General features: G+C 41.3%; 1 protein-coding gene across 3 annotated transcripts in view; it reads right to left on the bottom strand.

Annotated features, from left to right (window-relative positions):
- The window catches only part of EPB41L4B (erythrocyte membrane protein band 4.1 like 4B), a 177952-nt gene that overhangs the window by 116130 nt on the left and 41933 nt on the right, over nt 1–19889 (bottom strand). For all 3 annotated transcript variants that reach the window (XM_030011373.2, XM_030011375.2, XM_030011376.2), the window contains exon 2: nt 4574–4678. In XM_030011373.2, the coding sequence (XP_029867233.1) occupies nt 4574–4678 (105 nt within the window). The remainder of the gene's footprint in view (nt 1–4573; nt 4679–19889) is intronic.

Here is a 19889-nt window from a genome sequence, read left to right as displayed (position 1 = left end):
ATGAAGCACCAAGTCCCTCCAAGACCCTGACCCAATAGCTGCTGAAACATCCAGGAGTCTAGTTCATGATGTGTGTAGAGAAAACAAAGGCATTTGAGTACTATACTTTGTTGTCCAGCTTGCTTCACCCCCGGCCCTCACACTGCGTTGTTGAAAACTTAGGTTGTGAAGCACACAGACCCCTGCAGAAAAACCTGGCCACAAGGCCACCTTCCATACGGGTGAGCATCTCAGTGTCCGGATCAGTGGGTCCTGACACATTGCTGCTGGTTAGGACCAGTCTGGGCAACACAGTTCTTGCCCCTTTTTTTTTTCCCTTCTATTTTTGTACTTGGAACACTGCTTTCACGAAAGCCTATTTTAGTTTCTATGTGCGCTTTCCCATCTCCTCCCTCCCTTGTCTTCTCACCTCTCACAGCAAATGAATCAAAACCCAATTTAGGAATTGGTCAATATTAAGAAGTTCAGATGAAAATGCAGCTTGACAGGACAATTTACTGCAGGTCGGTCCTGGCTCTCATTTCCCCGGGGAGCCCTGGCCCCCATCATAGCCATGGGCACCTGCAGGAGGCATGGGCTGTCCTCACACAAAAGTCTTGCTGTACACACGCTGTAAATCCAGTGCTTCCCAATGCGCCAGATACATTGGGAGTGTGCACACACCCTCAAAATGGCTCAACTGGCTGCAGAGCACAATCTATCTACCCAGCTGGGAACGGCTGTACCATATGGACCTTCTTTAAGCCAAGGGGCTTTTGTGACATTAGAGATCAGACATAAAGGACTTAGAGGATCACTGAGACGCATGTAAGAAAAGTGGCATTTTAATTCTTTTGCTTCCATGCATTCCCAACTAAAGTTTCATACTGCAAAGATTACAGCAGCTCAGTTGTAAAAAGAAAAAAATAAATTTAAAGATGTATCTTAAATCTTCTTCCCCTTCAATTACTCTGTAGTTGTACTTGCGATCAGAAACTAAGTCATGAGGGAAACAGAAGCAAATTCCAAGCTAATCAACATGGACAATCCTCCTGTTCTGAATTCCTATAAAACAGGGGGCTGGGAGGGTATCCGTGTTTTGCTATCACAGGACAGACAACTGCATAGAATATGTTGCACATGACCAGTTTCTGCAAAGATGAATAAAATACTTCCTCGTGGCAACTCAGCTTCAATAGTATGGTCTCACAAGTTTTTATTACTGCTATTTCCAACCTCGACTAAAGCTTTCAAGGCTTCCTGCTTTGCTAGAACACACACACCATAGTAAAAGTAATTAAAAACCCAATAAGCTTTACATTTCCTCTAAACCACTGCAGAGATCTCCTATATAAGAGTGACACTTTTATCACCCCAAGCACTGCTTCTCTGTTGTAGTCCTGTAACAGCTGAACAAGAAATTATTTCTTTGATTCTCATTTCCTTCCTTCACTCCTCCTTCCCCGCGCCCCCTTCCCTCTCTTCCACATACAGGAGGAACAGAAAAGCAGAGCAGGGTTTTTACTACAAGACGATGGAAACATTTGAAGGACCTTAGAATGTTCCCAGACTCATTAGAGCTGTCCTAGAGCAGTGGTCTCCAACCTTTTTCAATGGCGCAAAAAGTAAAGTTTTTGAGCACACACCTCCAATACATGCGTATGTCCCACTGTACTACTATATTATGCACATTACAAAACATACACAAAAATAGAAATTAAAAATGGATGAGAACGATGAAAGAACCACCAGTAGAACAGCTGCAGAACGCTAAGTCTCAGGAGTTTTGTTACTGAGTCTGGTAGAAAAAAAGGGTTGGTCCAAAGCACTTACAATGCAACTACAGTAAGATGCAGCTTTATTCCTCACTATAACCTATAAATTGTGATCAGTCAAGGTGCTGAACATCAGCAGGCAGTGTATCTGTGCCACTTTTTAAACCCCACTTAGGAACAGAAGTTTTCCACTACATCAAGTTCTTCCACACACTAACAATACTTAACAACTCCTCTCCCCCTCAAGTATATCTACTTCTGGAGTTAACATCAGATAACTTAAAAATACAGTAGTACACAAAGCTTTGCTTTAGAATAAACTACTAGATGATTGTCTACATCCTTCTGTTCATGGATATCTTCAAAGAGTACAAGATACAAACTGATGCAGAGCTCACTGGATAGGCTTTACAGTATTTTCTGCTTTACTGCTGACTTCTTGCCTTTCACAACTTTATGTTTTTTAGTTATATTGAAATTTTTTTTTGGGGGGGGGGGTATTAAAAATAAGCTGCTCAAACAAATAAAGTCTTTTTCTCTTTCAAAGCAGATAAGCCCTAATCATGATTTTCTTTTCTAAATCACAGCTATCAACACTGCTTGTCCTGACTCTTTGGCAAAGTAACAGGACTGCAAGAAACACAGTACACTCAAAAGCTGCTGGCCTTGAAGCACACAGAAGCAATCTCCACTATTCAAAGACTGTTCTGCGCTCTCTTATTTATAATGGTGGCTTAAAGATGTTTAGCACTTAACAATACCTAATAAAGACAAAGGCTTAGAGCCTCAAGGAGTTCATACAACTTTAATCTCCCAGTCCCGCAACTGCCGCTGTGTGGCTGGGCTGGCACTAAGCAGAAGCACATGGAAGCTATGCATTAATTGCTATGCAAATGAAATGAGTGGGTCACAAGTTCAAAACAGACCGAGGAAGGCTGTTAAAGCATGGAACCTTTTGCACAGGGTGCTGGGGAAGATAAAAGCTTGTACCTTGAAGTCTTCTAAACTCTACTCTGCCCAGTTTAAGCCAGACAAAAAAAACCAACAAAAAAAACATAACAAATGAGAGCTTTCAGCCTTGCGCTTCAGTGAAGGTGAAGAACTCTGCCCTCAACACTCCTCTTAATCCAGGAAACTATAACCCTACTACCAAGGCCCTACAACCAGTGTTGGCTTTCTTAGGCCTCCCCCAGAAGCTGCTCATAGCCCTTATCCCTCTTGTAACTGTAGATGCCGTGATTTACTTCCCCCCACTAATACAGAGCAAAGAAATAGCACACAAAGCAAGCTAAAACGATTGCACATATAGGCACATTTTGCCCTGAACACCAGGGATAGAGCTATCTACGGAAAACATACTTGTTCACACCTCTGATTCATTTTTCTTACCATTCAAAAGAGCCCTTCAGTTTTGCAAATATATAAGAAAATGAGCATTCTCTGCTTCCTCTGCCAGGTCTTCTGCTTCTGATCTGCCCTCTTTCTTGCTAGGAAGGGATGTTTTGCTCTCCCTTTCTGCTTCCCTTCTTTCAAAACATTAGAGAACTCCTTGCTAGGTAACTATTCCTAGCTATCAAGTTCCCAATTAGGCGATTTGACAACCAGTGACAATACAATCTGTTTTTCCTATTATGAGCAGGCTCTGCTCTATTAGCTGTGTCCTTATGATCAGGTCCATCATAAAAGGACACACAATTTATGTAATGTAAGTTTTATCAGGCACACACACACTAAACTTTCTAAAAACCCCAAACCCATTATGGACATACTTCATTCAAACATCAGTTTCCAGTGATAAATACATACCCTTAAATTAACTGGCATATCAGGATAATGTTTAAATAGAAAATACCAGTTTTCTCTTCCCCAAAAGCATAGATTCCCTTTCTCAATATCAAGTCATTATAGTATCTGGACAGGTTTGCTGTTTCTTGTTTAAAGTCATTGGTAAAACACAGATGATAGTGCAGCTGATAAAACACTGATCTGACCTAATCCCATTGACTCTTGCTAGAGAGTAAAGCTGAGAATTCTGAGATGATAAAGTTAGAACCTACATCTCACAAGATGTCAATATTGCAGCTACATTTTCCCATCATTTTATTCTAATAGCACAGAATAAAATGGAAAAAACCATCTATGTACTGACCAGATAGCCTAAAAGCAAACACTTATTTCCTAAGTCTGCATAGTCTCTAACCACAACGCAGGCTGCTGTCATACCAATACTTCAGCATGTAAGGTGAACAAAGGAAAAGATTAAATATATAGCAATACAGTTTAACCACAAGGTTGCAGTCTTTTAACCCTATCTTATTAATATATCTATCTACTTGCATCTGTAAATACATTCCTTTTTTTTTTTTTTTTTTCCCCTCCTCCTTCTACCTGTAGATGCTGGAGGTCATTGGATAGGGGAGAAGGAACATTTTTCTCTATTACAAATGAAACTAAATCTACAGAGCAACATAATCTGTGCATGGAACAGCAAAGATAGGAGTTACAAGAAGCCCTTGCTTGTAAGAGATTTAACCCATTGTTAATACTGTGAGCCTACTAAACATAAAGCACATTTTTCGTCACCCACAATTATTGCTTCTTCACTTATGTGCAATCAAGTCATGTGCATATGATATATAATGACACATGACTGATTTCGAAGTCTTGGCTTTATGTACAAGAACCAAACGTGATACTAGTTTTTTCAGCAGTATATCCCCTAAGGCCTACATCTCTCCATGAAACTGCACCAGTAATACATTTATAATAGGCAACACTAACTACTGCAGAACATAAAAATTAACTGAAGTTATACTTACCGTAACCTGGGAAGCATCCATGAATTGTAGGCCAAAGTAATCAGTTTCCACAAGGTCCAAATGATATACAATCTGGTCAAACAACTCCTGTCCCTTTGCATTTTTCTGTAACAGAAAAGAAAGTAGTTTTTTTTAATGGGTGGGTGCAAGTTGGTTTGTTTGGGCAGGTTTCTTTTTAAGTTCAAATGGGGGAAAGGAGATGCACAATGGAAAATAATATCTAAATAGTAATACTTTTTATTCTAAAGATTTGTATTGACATTTCTTTTTTATTTTCTTCAAGAAAGATACAGTGACATGTTGCTGCTGCCTGCAGCTGTTTCAACAGCATCAGACTTCACTCTCAAAGAAAATTTTCATAGTTCACTGTAACTCAAAGTGTAGGAGAGAAAGGAAAGGCTTATGTCCTGTAAGTGTCCTAAGTCACATTTTAAACCCCAGGAAGCCAAATTCTCCAGGAAAAGCTTGCTTGACACACTGCCTGAAATCTGCTGGCTGTTATCACATATCAACTGCAGTCATGCAGTGTCATACCACCACTCAAGCTGCAAAATAAATTCTGGACAGCTTGAAGACTTGAAGAGCACTATGAGGAAAATTAATGGAATTTGATAACAATCTTTCCATAATGTTGCTAATTGCAATCACATTTACAGCCTTTAAATGGAGAAACAGAAAAAGGGGAAAAAAAAAAGCTACAATTCTTACTTGGCATGCCATCTGAAACACATAGGCATGGAAACAAAACTAACCCTAATCATGGGCTATGGGTAGACAAGTTAGCTGATCTTAAAGCTAGGCTGCATTGGCCTGTGTACTTGTTCTGAGGTTAAGCCAAGAATTTGGATACCCAGTGTTTCAACTTCAAACACTAGAAGCAGCAAAGCTTGGAGGTTACAGGTGGGTAGGAGAAAGTGGGAATAACAAACCAATTTTTCATGCAAACCCTGCTGTGTTACTTGGGGAAGGAAGTTTTCAAGTTCCTGAGCAAAAAAATACCTTGGCTAAAAATATATGAGATGATCATAAATCTCAGTGAGAGACTGAAGCTACAGGTGTATTTTACACAGGAAAGTACAGATCTGGAACCACTTATGTGCCTGCTGTCCCTCACATACCTTTTTTTTTTAATTTTTTTTTTTTTAAAGCTCTAACATATTAGGTATTACCACTTCATCCCAAAATGTAGCAAAATTCCCTGATTTCAGCTGAAGGAGAGCTAAATAGCATTCAGTTCCTTTAGTTTCACCTTCTGCACAAAAGCAGCATCAAATGTAACATGCAGAACTCCTGTCCAGGATTCCAAGCTGTCTAAAATCTGTCTTTTCCAGCAAAAGACAAGATGAAGAGTTTCACCTCTCTCTATTTTTCCAAGGTCAAGCAAGCTTAGGTGTAGGTAGCAAGTTTTATTTGAGGTTTTTGGGGGTTTTGTTTTTGTTTTTTTACTAACAAAGCAGCAGCACAGATATCAAAGCTTATCAAATTTCAGGAACAGCATTAGGAGCTCCATTAAAACAAGCTGCATAAAAACTTAAAACAAGCTTTAAATTATCATCGTAAGATACTGCTTTATTATTTTGGGGGAGCAAGAGGTGGATAACAGCCATTCTTAATCAAGATTCAACATGCTATTGAAAGCAGATGAGCATACAACAGCTTCTTAAAGCAGTACACTGCTAAGAAACCATCACCTTTAGAAGTACAATAATTGCCATAAACCAAACAAAAAGATTGCTAAAATGTATCCAGAATGTATTTTCTCATATGTAGTAAATTCAGCACTTGTTAAAAGAAGCCAAACCAAAGCACAACAGAATTTAAATTGATTCTGTTCAAATGAGGGAGGAGGAAATCCTCCAAAGCAATAAAAAAAGAAATGGCAAGACACGAGGAATTCACAAAATTTGGAAAAACTGATTTGACACCCTACGATCACTCTGTTCCTGGTTGCTTGCTTTATGGCATTAACTGCCAGTACGTTTATCTTCGACTGCCACACACCCAATAGAAACCAGAGAGAGCACACTCCACCTTCTGTACCCAAATAGTAGTTAATGTTCAACATATGTGTTACACAGAGAATAGCTCTGCACTGCACGGCTAGACCATAAAATGCAGTATTACATACATAGCTTACAGGAGATCATAACATTTAACTTGTCACTAAATGAGCTTTCCCAGCAACTCATACCACTTAGATAAAGCTGCTGCAGCCAACAAATTGCTGACAAAAAACTTTCTTTGAGATGTTACACTAAAGGGGGAGATAAAAGTGACTAACTCCTTTCCTCCACGGACAGTAAAGGATGACCCGTTCTCCTTTCTTCTGCCTCTTCACTGCCTGACAATCTAGGGAGTCAGATTGAGGACTGATAAATTGGTACCTGTGCACTGAATGAAATGGGTGGTATAGGCAAAATAGAAGGGTTTTTCCTCAGAATTTACATATGCATAGAAGTGGTCTCTAATGGAAAACATGTCCATATTATGAGAAACTTGCGATTTTCACAGTCTTTTCCTCCTCCCCTCCTTCTAGATAACACAGAAGCTAAAAAAAATGCTTCCTCTTTCAAAACCTGGTACCACATAAATAATATGAAACTGATTTCATTCAAGAAAATTTTGATAGTAGATCTAATCAGTTGCAATTTAACAAATCACACTTTCTCTACAGACCTTTGACTACTGCATATTTTTTGAAGATAAGTCTAAAATAACCCAATCGTAAACTAAGAATATTTTACAGTCCTACCTTGCTAGACAGATGGTTCAGAACTGTCAGATATAAAAGACCTGCATAACTTACATCTCGAAAAAGGGAGAATACGGCAACAAACAATATACATATACTACTATATACAGTTAATACTTTGTTGTTACAAAAGTTGCTACAATTGGGAACAGTGATGTAAGGAAAGTTGCAAAACCTTGTTTGGTTTTGTGGCTGCGGTTTTTTTTTGGTCAGTTGTTGTTTTTTAAAGCAACAATTAAATTACTGCCAGTTTTTCGTGGAGTGTTCCTTGGAACCCAGGAGAACTTGTGCGAGCACCATGAAACCTCACAGGCAAACACTGGAGGGGGGGCATTTCAAACATCAGGCTTACAAACAAAACTACAGCCGCGACCCAAGGTAAAATTGAACTAGCATGAGGCAGTCACTTGTGTTCCCTTTTGCCCCTTTGTCCTTGAAGAAACCTAGAAAGACTGAATTACACTTGCAGGTTGGGAAGCTCCAGGATAACGAGCAACTACTGAGAGAAAGGGGGAAAAAAAAAAAAAAAAAAAAAGAAAAGGTGTTTCTCCTGTCAGTCAGCCCTGCCCTGCCTGACAGTCATGCCAGTTTCCTCCACTCTGTACCCTGCAAGCCCTTCTTAAATAACCCCCCTATCATATTTTCTTTGGGACCATGAATCATAGCATCAAAGAAAATTTTTATGTTGAATGAGGATTTATTGCTGGGTCCTCCTACAAGGACTCAAATTGGCATGGGTATAAAGCACCTTGTAGAGCCACAGTCACGGCTGCATGGCCCACATTTCAAGTAGGTTAACTTTTTAGCTGCCAAAGACTTCCAGTCTCAGGGAATCTACGGAAATTCTTGTCAGCTAAAACCTGACAAAACAGAGATTAACTTCTCTCATTAGAAACTCTGCCAGACTTGACATGTGAATAGGCAACAGGTTTTAACATGCTTTTGGTGGGCATGAGGGAAAAGGCAAATTCATCAGCCAGGGACATTTTACACTAACTGGCTCTGTCTAAACAGGCTGATCAGTGTTGATTTTAGCTGTTCCAGAGTCGTTTGAAAGGTTTTCGCCAAAGGGCATGAAAAGGGGACATCCAAGCCAGAAAAGTCCCATTTTAGTGCAGATACGGTGCAAGAATGCCATTGATCGCTCTCGGAGCACACACAGCAAAGCTGGACAGCTTCTGTGCACACCTTCCCCAAACTGAAGTTCAGTACGTAGCAACGAAGCGCAGTGCATTTACATGAACCCAAGTGGAGTGGCTGAAATTGTTGAGTCATACTAGAGAGCTCAGATTACAGCATTACAAATGAACTATTAACAGTTTTCAGAAATAGCTGAAGTTGTGCTTGAGAAAACAACCCGTCAAATAGGCTAGGAGGTACATGAAATAGCCTGCAAGTTGACAAAATGATAACAAAAAATAGGCAAATAAACTCCTGCCAAGAAAAAAGTCAAAGCCAATTAACTGTAACGTGTCCCAAATGGAATAGTGAGTAGTAGCAGAAATGAGTAGGTAGGGCAGATTTAGTTTCTTTTTCTAAAGAAAGCACAGGATTTTGTATTCTGCAATACATCAAATATTTTTGCAGAGTGGGCTGCTATGATCTCATGGTCACAGACCCCAGGTTTTAGCTTCTAGTAAGTTAGTAAAGGGGCATTTGTAGCTAGCAATTCTCTGCTCCACAGGCCTGATATTGCTCTACTCTGATGGTATCAGCATTTCCTCTCCTTGGCATTTGCTGGAACTGAGTAGCTCGGTACATTCTGCTCAGTCCTCTTACACCCGAACTGTTATGAACTCGTTTTTCAAACCTACAGCTAAGGCTTTATCTGCTGGCCATGTTCCTTAGTAGTGAGAATTCGCTTTGCCTTTTAACAATCACTGGCAATGTTGTTTCCCAGCATTTCAGACATACTACAGGCTAAACATGCACAAAGCCATCTGGGCTTCTAATTAGCCTTGACTCCTGGTACTCGTTATCACCTGTCCTTTAACTTGCATGCTTTTAGATAGTCAAGCCCTTGGTTTCTCAAACACATTCACCTGTACTGAAAGAAAGCAGTATTTGCATCATTTTAAGCACAAAAATGCAACTCTATATTCTTATAAATCTGTTCACGAGGTCCCTTGGGAAGAAGGTGGGACAGACATCACCCTCTGCGACCTCTAAGCTTGGTCACTGGGGAGGTATGTGACTACAGCAAAGTCATCCTTCAGATCCTGACTCTTGTAGGCACATCAGAGCTAGCTCTTAACTAAAAAGAGCTGCATATTATACAGCACAATTGCTATCATAGCTAACAGCTTCAGCCAAGTACGCATTTGAGGCCATGGCTGGGCTTGCAAAAGCTGCACTGAAAACCATGCTATCCATCCCAGCAATGCTGCTATAGGTAGTACTGTCAAAGACATCAAGTTCCAAGAGATGACACAGTGCAGAAGGCATGCTGCTCTCTGCAAACTAGCCATGACCTTCGTGCCTGCCCCACTCTCCTCCCAGGGGACCTAACGAACAGATTCCTAAGAATGTGGAGAGAGTTGCATTTTTGTGCTTGAAATTATGCAAATATTGCTTTCTTTCAATATACAATAAATTCAGTGTTAAGACTAAAAGAAAAGCAAGTTATTTCTTAACACATCATACTTCCAAGAGGCTAACTTGCTCGAGCTACGTGAAGATATTAGGTTATTTTCTTACCAGTCAACCATTGACTCAAGTTTTCAGTTCTGGCTCCAAGCTCACTTGAAAATGTGACGCTGTTCAAATGACCATTAAGCCCCTCACCCTGTCATGGCAGTAACAGCAGCATTGCTTCAGAGCCTGCTACTGCATGCAAATTATGTTTAAATGTAGTACAGACCATAGAAACAAGCAGCATTCCTGAACGTGCCCAGAAGAAAATGCAACTGATGCATTTGAACTTTCAGCTGAAGCAGAACAAAATTTGTTCTAGCCCCTTTGAGGAATTAGCTAAAAACAAGAGCCAAAATCACCTTAACCTCCCCTTAACCTGCAAAAAAACCCCAAAACAACAAAAAATGCCAAATGCATACATACACCACCAAAACCCCAGCCCTTCAACAGAAGACAAAAAGTCCCCTGAATAGCATTTACTTATTATAACCTTGAAAGCACAGTCATTTTGCTCCCAGTCATTTTTGTCAAGGCCCCAAACTAAAATTGCTATTTCCTGAGCAAAAGAGGCTTACAGGCAAAGTTAAAGAACGCCTCAAAAAACAGCAAAACACCAAAGCAAAAAAACCCCCAACCACAAACCAAGCCACTTCCTTCAAATTACTCTCAAAGCCTATGATAAAAATAGAACTCTCAAAAACTAGGACTCTCAAAAGTCGCATCCCATCAAGAGGACAGCAGCAACCTCAAATAAAGAAAAAGCACACTACCATTTAAGCACATTCTCTCTGCGGGTAGATTGGCACATAACAGCGCAAGTGAGCTGGATTTCTGTGACTAAGATGCCAACGAGAATTTGCAGACAGATACTAAGAAAAAAATCCCCAAAGAGTTGGTATAGTAAACCTCACTATTGCTGCACAGCAGCGTTTCTCAACAGCACTCAAACTCTCAGCTCTCCACCAATTATTGGCAAGAATAATCAGTGTTCACTCCCTGCTAAAGAAGATGGAAATGGGGATTAATGACTTCAAATGACAAGTAGCACCTCTGCTCCTTTCCACAGGACAGCAAGGACTGAAAGTAGAAAGTCTATAGAACCAGTATGGAGGAGAAGCCTGAACAAGAACAAATAAATAGATCACCACATTTTATATGTACCAGGCAAGCCACTACCTAAACCCAAATGGCACCGGGCTTCTAGTCAGACCACGATACCTTTACCATGCTAGCATGACATTGGCCAAGTCTCTCGTATCAGCCTAAGCTTTCTACCTGCTATGTAAGGGCAGTCACTTGTGTATTCAAAAAACAAACAAACAAACAAAACCAGAAAAACAAAACCAAGAAACCCAAACCACAAAGAATAAAGGGTGGGGAAGAATAATACGCTATTTTCAAGCTCTGCAATAGGAACGAATGAAAGATTTTTAATTATTCATACAGTACAAACTCATTGAGATGAATCAAAGATTGGATCGGTAGCACGGCATCATAGAGAATATACAGAAAATATAGCAGAGGGGGAATTACATTACATGCAGAACAATCACTACAGAGCCCAAAACCATGCCAAGTAACCTGTTCGGAAGATGTTGTATGTACAGCAACACTTAAAATATAAAACAGATTCAAGAAAGTCAGGTGAGATTTGAAGGGTGAGCCTAGGGCTTCCTTTGCCTTTGCCAGTTCGCCCATCCCTGCTTCCAGTCACTTCCTTCCCCACCTCCGAAACACATTCTACCTCTTCCTCAAGTGGCCAAGTACAACAACAAGTGGACCAGCTTTGTAAAATGATCTGTATAATGCTAACTTTTTCCGAAAGCTGCTTTTGCACGGTTGTCTTCAACATACATACTTTCACTAACTAAGCTTCACAGTAGAGTCCTTCAACAACTAACTATAGTAGCACACCTAGTCCATTTTGCTAGTGAAAAAAGGAGCATGAAAGTATCATGTCTCAAGACCTACATTATCTGGAAGGCAGAATTCCGTCACTTGCTTAGTTTTTTCAGGGAAGATGTCGGGGCTGGACACAGCTGGTTCCAGCCATCTCCACAATGGACCCACTGGCAGTGGTCAGAAGGAAGCAGGTACAAAAGCCAGGAGCGAAGGAGTGGATTTGAGCCTGGGAAAGAGCTGTCTTTATCTTGACCCATGAGCTTTCTTGTTCCTAATTTTTCTCCACATTTTCTTCTCCCACCCTGTGGATAGGGGAACTGAATGAGGGGCTGGGTGGGAGCCTGGCTGTTGGCTAAGGCTAACCCACCACAGTGGGGAAACCTTTATGCAGGGCAATTTTACATTTCAATCATGTCATCGGTCATCTGAAGGGCATGCTGTCTTTGAAGAGCCTTTAATCTCTCCAAAAGCCACATGAAGGGCAAGCAGATACTACCGCGATGGGTGCCCTATAAACGCAATTACTATTGGCAACGTTAATATCAGCACTGACATTTTTATTCTATTGGACTCAGATGAAGGTGAGAGTTTCTGTTTACTGTCCCTATCATCTACATGTACTACCGGCAACACAGACCTCTCCCAAGAGCAAAGCACTGTCAACACTTCTAAATGGGATCCTCAGGCAACAGATAAAAACTACCATCAGCCACAGAACAAAGGAGTATAAAAATCCTTACTTGTAACTTTATGTTCCAGAAGTGGGTCCAGACTCCTGTTATTTCAGATACAGGCAGGTTACCCCATCACATTTGTACACTCAGAGGCACAATTAAAAAAATGATTATTTGCACGGAAAGATGATTCTTTTTCACCCCTAGACTGCCAGCTCCCCCTCCTGAACTGCTTGAAATACTACATGCCCCTCAGGTTCAAGCACACAGCTGAAGAAACACGAAGTAGCTAGGATGAGGAGAACAGAAACCCATGCTAGAACTTCTTAACCTACATGATTTCACTTGAAATATAATTTACAGTTCTTCATCCCCACAGGAAGAGGGAGAATTTGATAAAGCTAAGCTGTGGGTGTTGAAGTGGCAGCCACCTTTAAGAGAAGATACCATCAAACACATAACGTAATGTTTTGCTTCCCTTGCATGACTTGCCCACTGCCCTCCTGCACAAACCATGGTGGGATATAGGTACCATTTTGCTGCAGAGCTAGAGAAGATTCTAGGTAATGACTTTAAATTGCATTTGAGAAATAACACAGAACACCGGCATAAGCTAAATTGACCTAAAAGAGAACAAGGAGAAAAAGGCAAATGCTATCAGAAGAGAATCCCAGGAGAGTTTAGCAAAGACTCTCTGCTTTCTTATGCTGATGGCAGTACCAAAGTTTCAAAAGACATCTTTGCTTTCTTATACGCCTGCATTTGAATGCTCCACGAGTAGAAATGGTGTTAAATAGATGCAATTGTACAAACAGAATTTTCCATATGGACACATGTCTTCCATACACATTTTGCATGTGTATGTGCCTGACTCAACTCTTCCCAATTTTTTTAACTTGTTTTTTAACTTATTTTTATGACTGTCTGCAATAAAACAGTTTACCGATAAGGCTCTAATGGCAACCTTCCTCTAGCATAGACACAGCTAAGACCAGCAGTAATGCCCAGTCAGACATACATGCAATACAAGCCAGAAGTACTTTTTATAACGAAAGCCTGCAGGGTCCCTCATACCCCAGCCAGCCAAGAGTACAGGTTCTGTTTCCGAGTCTTACCCAAGAGGTTTGTCAGCGTAGCTGTACAGCTATATGCCTAGTAAAGAACTGCCTATAGGGGGAAATTACATCAGTATAACATCACTACTAATTTAAGCTAGCAGTGTTTTCAAACCCCCTCCTCACACAAACATTCACTTAAGGGCCACGCTGTATAGCCCGGTACAGGGCCCGTCGTGCCAAAAGCTGTTTCTTGAATGCGGGGTATTGGGGCAAGGAGGCGGCCACAAAGCCGTGTTGTGGCTGGGAGGCAAAACCTGGAAGGGCTGCTCTAAGAACTGACAGCTTACACGACGCCTTACAGGTCCTCACTCTGAGTGTATTCAGCAGGGTCACCACCACCACCTGCTGACCTGTAAAAGCAAAAAGGTGCAGATTCCTCTAGAAATATCAGCATCATGTATGCTGCAGGAATTTACTTTTATCTATGTCTAAGTTCCTTAGAACCACTCCTCTCCTCCAGCATAATAATGCATACTGTTCACGTTCACATAATTCACATTCAATTGTTTCTATTTTTTTTTTTTACTGAAATAATACATATTATTTGTGGCACTTTTCATAGCAGAAAATTAATTCCACGTGCATACTAACATTAGCATTAATTACCTATTCCCTTATCTGGCACAAAGTCTTATAAAGTGCTAAACCTTCCATATAAATCATATTAATTATTGATCACCCTGACAGTTACAGCTGGTAAACAAAGTTCAAAGATGTGAAACATAGAAGCAGTGACCACAAAGGGAGTTTAGAACTTGAGGACAAAGCTCTAAGGTGGTCCTTCCTCAGAAGCTCTATGGATTTAAAACGCAAAGACAAACTCTTTTAGAAGTTACCTATTTATTCAGACAGCCAACAGACTTCAGCACTCTTCACTTTTTGTTCTTTCATACACTAAGTCACAGGACCTCTCCAAAGAATCAACTCCAATTATTTGCTTCTCTCTGAAGAGAGCCAGAAATCCAGAGATTCAGAAAAGTCAGTAAAACCTCTTAAACCGCAGGTTTATAATCAGCAGTTTAAAAAACAGAGAAAGACCAGGGAAGTTTGCCACTAAAAATATTTTATTTAGTGGGCAGCCAAGAAGACATAACTCTTTTTAAATACAAATGTAATTAGCCAAGTATATGCAATTAAGGAAGATCACTACAAATTACATTTCTTTCTAGAAAGACAGAAGATGCAATAGGAACAGCCGTGTGGGTTTTTAAAAAAAAAAAAAAATACCACCTTACTAGTATAATTTAAAGAAAGTTAGAATAAACAATAGTTCAAGCTTACAGGAATCATCTCTCTCAGATGATGCCACTGCTCAGTGAGAAAAAACTAATGCCAAACCTAGGTTTATAATATTGAAAAGAAGTCCAGCAGTCTAATCTCACTGCTGCTCAGGAATTATACGAGACAAGACAAATTCTCCTCGTGCTGTAGAATTTAACTTCTTGCTTGGTTATAAATATTCAGATCTGAAGGAGAAATGGACACCTCACAGCACTGAAATAGGCATGGCAGCACAACGTTCTGTTTATCTACATTCTGAAGAACGAACAAGGGCTGACATGTCTGCATTTTTTCTTTTAATTAAAGAAAAACCACATTTAAGTTAGAAGTTCTGAGTGTCAATATGAGGACCAGAAAGACTGGGTTATAGCTAAAATTGATTTCTTGCATTTCATGCCAACCAACAGATCACCCAATCAAGTTAAGTAAGTAAGAGGCTGAGAAGATAAAAGCAGTGATTATTGACAAAATCTCTGACACCATAGTTAGTATGCAGAAAAGCACAGTATTGATCAGAATCCGGAAAAGTGACATTTTCAAAAAAGACAGACAGAAAAGAGGAACCACAAATCTGCACAAGTGTCAGACTCCTCCCCTGTCAGGTTCCCTGCAAGCTGCAATTTTTGCTGCCTGCTTGGAGGGAATATCATACGCCAGCACTTCCTTTGGAGGTACCTTGAAAGACTGCCTTTGGAATTTTTTAGGCAAAAATACAGATGAAAATACATGATCAAAGGTACACGCTGCATGTACATACATTCCAGAGAGTATAGATAGATCAGCAATAGTTAGAAGGCTACCCCACATATGGTTTGGTTTGAAAATCCATTTGCGGCAGGCTGCAGTTTGTAGTAACTTGCAGGGAAGTTTGAGTTTTGCCTTTCACTTTGAGGTTTGGCTGCCCTGCCTGTCTCCATGCCATTAAACGGATTCTGGCCATTTACATGTCAAGGAAAATAAAACTGGATCCAAAAGACTATAGTGGAAATTAAACCCAAGCACATAAAGGAGTAAAAAACGAAAGTGTCAGCTTTTCAGCTTGCTTATTTTACCTGTGTATTAACACCACCTCCACAGGAGCTTACACTTTTGATTCAGACCACCACACAAACATAGGAAAACTTCGCCATTGCCACAGTGATTTCCAGATATTCAGAAGAACTCGTTAAGCTGGCAACACTCCCAGTTTACTGTGACAGGTTAATGGGGCATTCCTTCTGGCTGGCTCTTTCCACCTGGGCATTTTACCTCAACAGAAGTTTTGCTATGCTTGACAACTTTTACAAAAATCTTTTTCTCAGAGTCTGGACCTCAAGACAGATCAGATCAAACACTCCGAATTGGCCAGTCACAGGTGGCTGAACTGCTACTGTCTCAGTTATTTAAAATGATAACTTGGTCTTTTAGTGAAACTTTTTTTTTTTTTTAATTCAGGGAAAAAAATGGCAAGAATTCCTTACTTACAGTATGAATCTATCAGACCATGCTAGCATAGTCAAGTCCATATCTAAAAGCCACTGTAACATGAAGCCACTTCATAGCTTTTAGTTGGAGGGATAATGGGCCAGGTAAAAATGGAATCACTCTGTGGTGGCCCCAGCAAAGGCTGTACCACCAGTTCTTTGCAGTTGCAAGACAGCCTCCATGCAGATATTAACAAAAATGTTTGGTTATAAAGCAGACAAACAAAATCAGTAAAGGGGTCTTTGTCTCAGAAGAATTTTATTTCACAATGAAAGCGAACACAGGTGCAGAGAATTCCCCCAAACTCGCAATACTTCAATTAAATATTCAATCAATACTCAATTAAACCTAAACCATCAGCATTAATACCAAGCATTCTGACTGACTGAAAAGTGACTCACTGAAGGATCAGATTTTGCTGTCTTAATTCCTTATTCTATCACTAATCACAGAATCAAAGAATCCCAGGTTGGAAGGGACCTCAAAGATCATCTGGTCCAACCTTTCTTGGCAAAAAGCACGGTCTAGAGAAGATGGCCCAGCACCCTGTCCAGCCGAATCTTAAAAGTGTCCAGTGTTGGGGAATCCACTGCTTCCCTGGGGAAATTACTAATAGAACCAATGTTTCTCATTTCCAGACTTGCAGACTTGGACAACAGTCAAGAGCAAACTCCGGTTCTTCTGTTGGAGCAAAGTTAACGTATGCCAAGCTCTGACCGTAATAACAATTTTGCTGCCTAATGGCTTTTAAATGACACCGACAACTCAGCTGACTTCAAAGCCATACACGTGTAGCCAGCAGAGCCTTTAACTGCAACCAAATACAACACCGTACCAATGACGTAGGAAGAACAAGTGTTAACTCACTTGTTCAGCTGTGTCGATTCAGAAAGAGACAGCATGTGATGAAGTTTATTCAGGCTGAGCAACAAAGCACATATGACTGTTGATACAGCCAGAGAGTCTGTAGATTAAGAGAGACTCAGTTTTTCATCTCACTGTATAGAAAATACCATATGTTGGGGGAAAACAACCAATTCAGATGAACAGAGTGATAAGCTGAATGCTCAATCACTCGCCAATCATGCACACTGAAGATCTTAAATTATGCCCTCTTTTTAAATTTTGGATGAAAGACCAGCAAAAGTTGTTTATCTCGACTGTTGGGTTTTCAGCATGGTCTCCCACAACATCCTTGCATCCAAGCTGGGGCATTATAGTCTAGATCGGTGGATTACTGTGGACGGCTGAATCACTGGGCTCAAAGGGTAGTGATTAATGGTTTGTACACTACCTGGAGACCAGCTGTAAAGGGAATTCCTCAGGGATCTATCCTGGAACCTATCTTGTTTAACACCTCCATCTACCATGTGGAGTAAGAGATGGCACACATCTTTGCTGACTTTTTGGAAGACACCAAGCTAGGGTGTGCAGGTGACTTGCGTGAATGCAGTACACAAGGATGCCGACAAACTAGAAATCAGGAAAGGGCTCCAATGGTGTTATGAGGCTGCACCATATGCCCCATCAGATCAAGACAAGTACAAGATCACTACAGTGACAGGCAAAACAGACTCATCTTGGGGAAGATTAATTTAATTTGCTGTCAATTAATAACAGTAGGATAGTGAGAAATGAAAACAGAACTAAACCCACCTCCCCCTCCCTCCACTTCTTCCCAGGCTCAACTTCACTCCTGACTCTTCTACCTCCTCCCCACCGAGTGGCACTGGGGAACAGGGGCAGCGGTCAGTCCATAACACTTCGTCTCTGCTCCTCCTTCTTCCTCATGCTGTTCCCCTGCTCCAGCATGGGGTCCATCCCATCCCACGGGATACAGTCCTTCATGGACTTCTCCGCTGTGGGTCCTTCTCATGGTCTGCAGTTCTTCAGCAACGGCTTCAGCATGGGACCCTTCCATGGGGCACAGTCTTTCAGGAACAGAAAAGGGGTCACAAGTCCTGCCAGGAGCTTACTCCAGTGCGGGCTCTCCACAGGGTCACAGCCTCCTTCCAGGCACATCCCCCTGCTCCGGCATGCAGTCCTTGATGGGCTGCAGGTGAATATCTGCTCCACCGTGGTCCTCCCTGGGCTGCAGGGGGACAGCCTACCTCACCATGGTCTTCCCCACGGGCTGCAGGGGAATCTCTGCTCCGGCGCCTGGAGCACCTCCTCCCCTCCTTCTTCACTGACCTGGGGGTCTGCAGGGCTGTTTCTCTCACATTTTTCTTGTTCCTCTCTCTCACAGCTGCTGTGCAGTGGGTTTTTTCCCCCTTTCTTAAATATGTTATCACAGAGGTGCTACCAACACCGCTGATGGGCTCAGCTTTAGCCAGCGACGGGTCTGTCTTGGAGCCGGCTGGAACTGTCTCTGTTCAACACGGGGACAGCTTCTGGCATCTTCTGTCAGAAGCCATCCCTGCAGCCCCCCTGCTGCTAAAACCTTGCTATGTAAACCCAATACAAATGCCTGCCCTCCCTCAGAGACTCCACAGTCTTGACCTCGGTATCTAGGCTTCTCATAGATCATGTACAGATTACTAGGCCTTCAGTATGAGATTCAAAATAGCCCGTGTTCAGGCGGAGGGTGGAGAGCAGGGAGTCACCTCAGTCAGTCTTACTGACCTAGGTCAAGACAAGGCTATCTTAGATCTGCCATACTCATCGTTACTGAAAGGCAATACTCTCTACTCACAATACAGACCACTGAACTCATGTCCTCAATGAGTGACAAACACTCTTTCACTCTGTGAGAAGCAGGATGGCTCCTTTGTCTGTCTCTCTCACCCTCTCTCCCCACCCCCAGCATTCAGAGGACAAAATGCCTCTACCCTATTATTCAGTAACTATAGGCATTCAATTAAAAGACATATATATTTTCTATAATATATTTACTGATACAAACACAATCAACCCACCAGAACGTAGGTTATTCTGATGTGAGAACACTCTCTCCTTCCTGCTCAGAGATTCCACACAAAGTGAAGTGCCAAGACTCCATGGGTCACAGAGAGTCAGCGGGGAGCACACACGTGCCTGCAAGCAACACCAAACGCTTTCCCGCCTCATTTTCACAACATCCAGAGGCTGTGAAATCTCATGTATTTCAAATTGTCCTTCCCCAGCCTGAGTTGTTCTCTCATTCCCAGTGAATCCATTTTCCCTGGTGAATCACGAAAACATAAAATTTACAAACTACAATATGGCAAATATTTAACACTTTAAAAGCATTTTTAAAGCTTATGTTACTTGAAATGTAAACGTAGGTTACCCACACACCCCCCAACCCATGTGAGTCATAAACTCTCCCACTTTCCCCCACCCCCTAATTTAAGTTTCCTGCAAGTGAACAGACCTAAGATTGACAGTTCGTTGGTAACAAGCCTCTCCTGACTTTGTGTGTAACTTGCACTGAATTAATGCAGTTTTGTTTACAATGCAGCATTTAGAAGCAAAGCGTTTTCTCATGTTATCTTCCAGTTGTCTTCTAG

Source organism: Aquila chrysaetos, chromosome 4 (genome assembly GCF_900496995.4).
Source record: "Aquila chrysaetos chrysaetos chromosome 4, bAquChr1.4, whole genome shotgun sequence".
NCBI classification, from domain to species: Eukaryota; Metazoa; Chordata; class Aves; order Accipitriformes; family Accipitridae; genus Aquila; species Aquila chrysaetos.
Note: the sequence above shows the minus strand (reverse complement) of the source record. Positions and strands in the feature narration are given on the sequence as shown.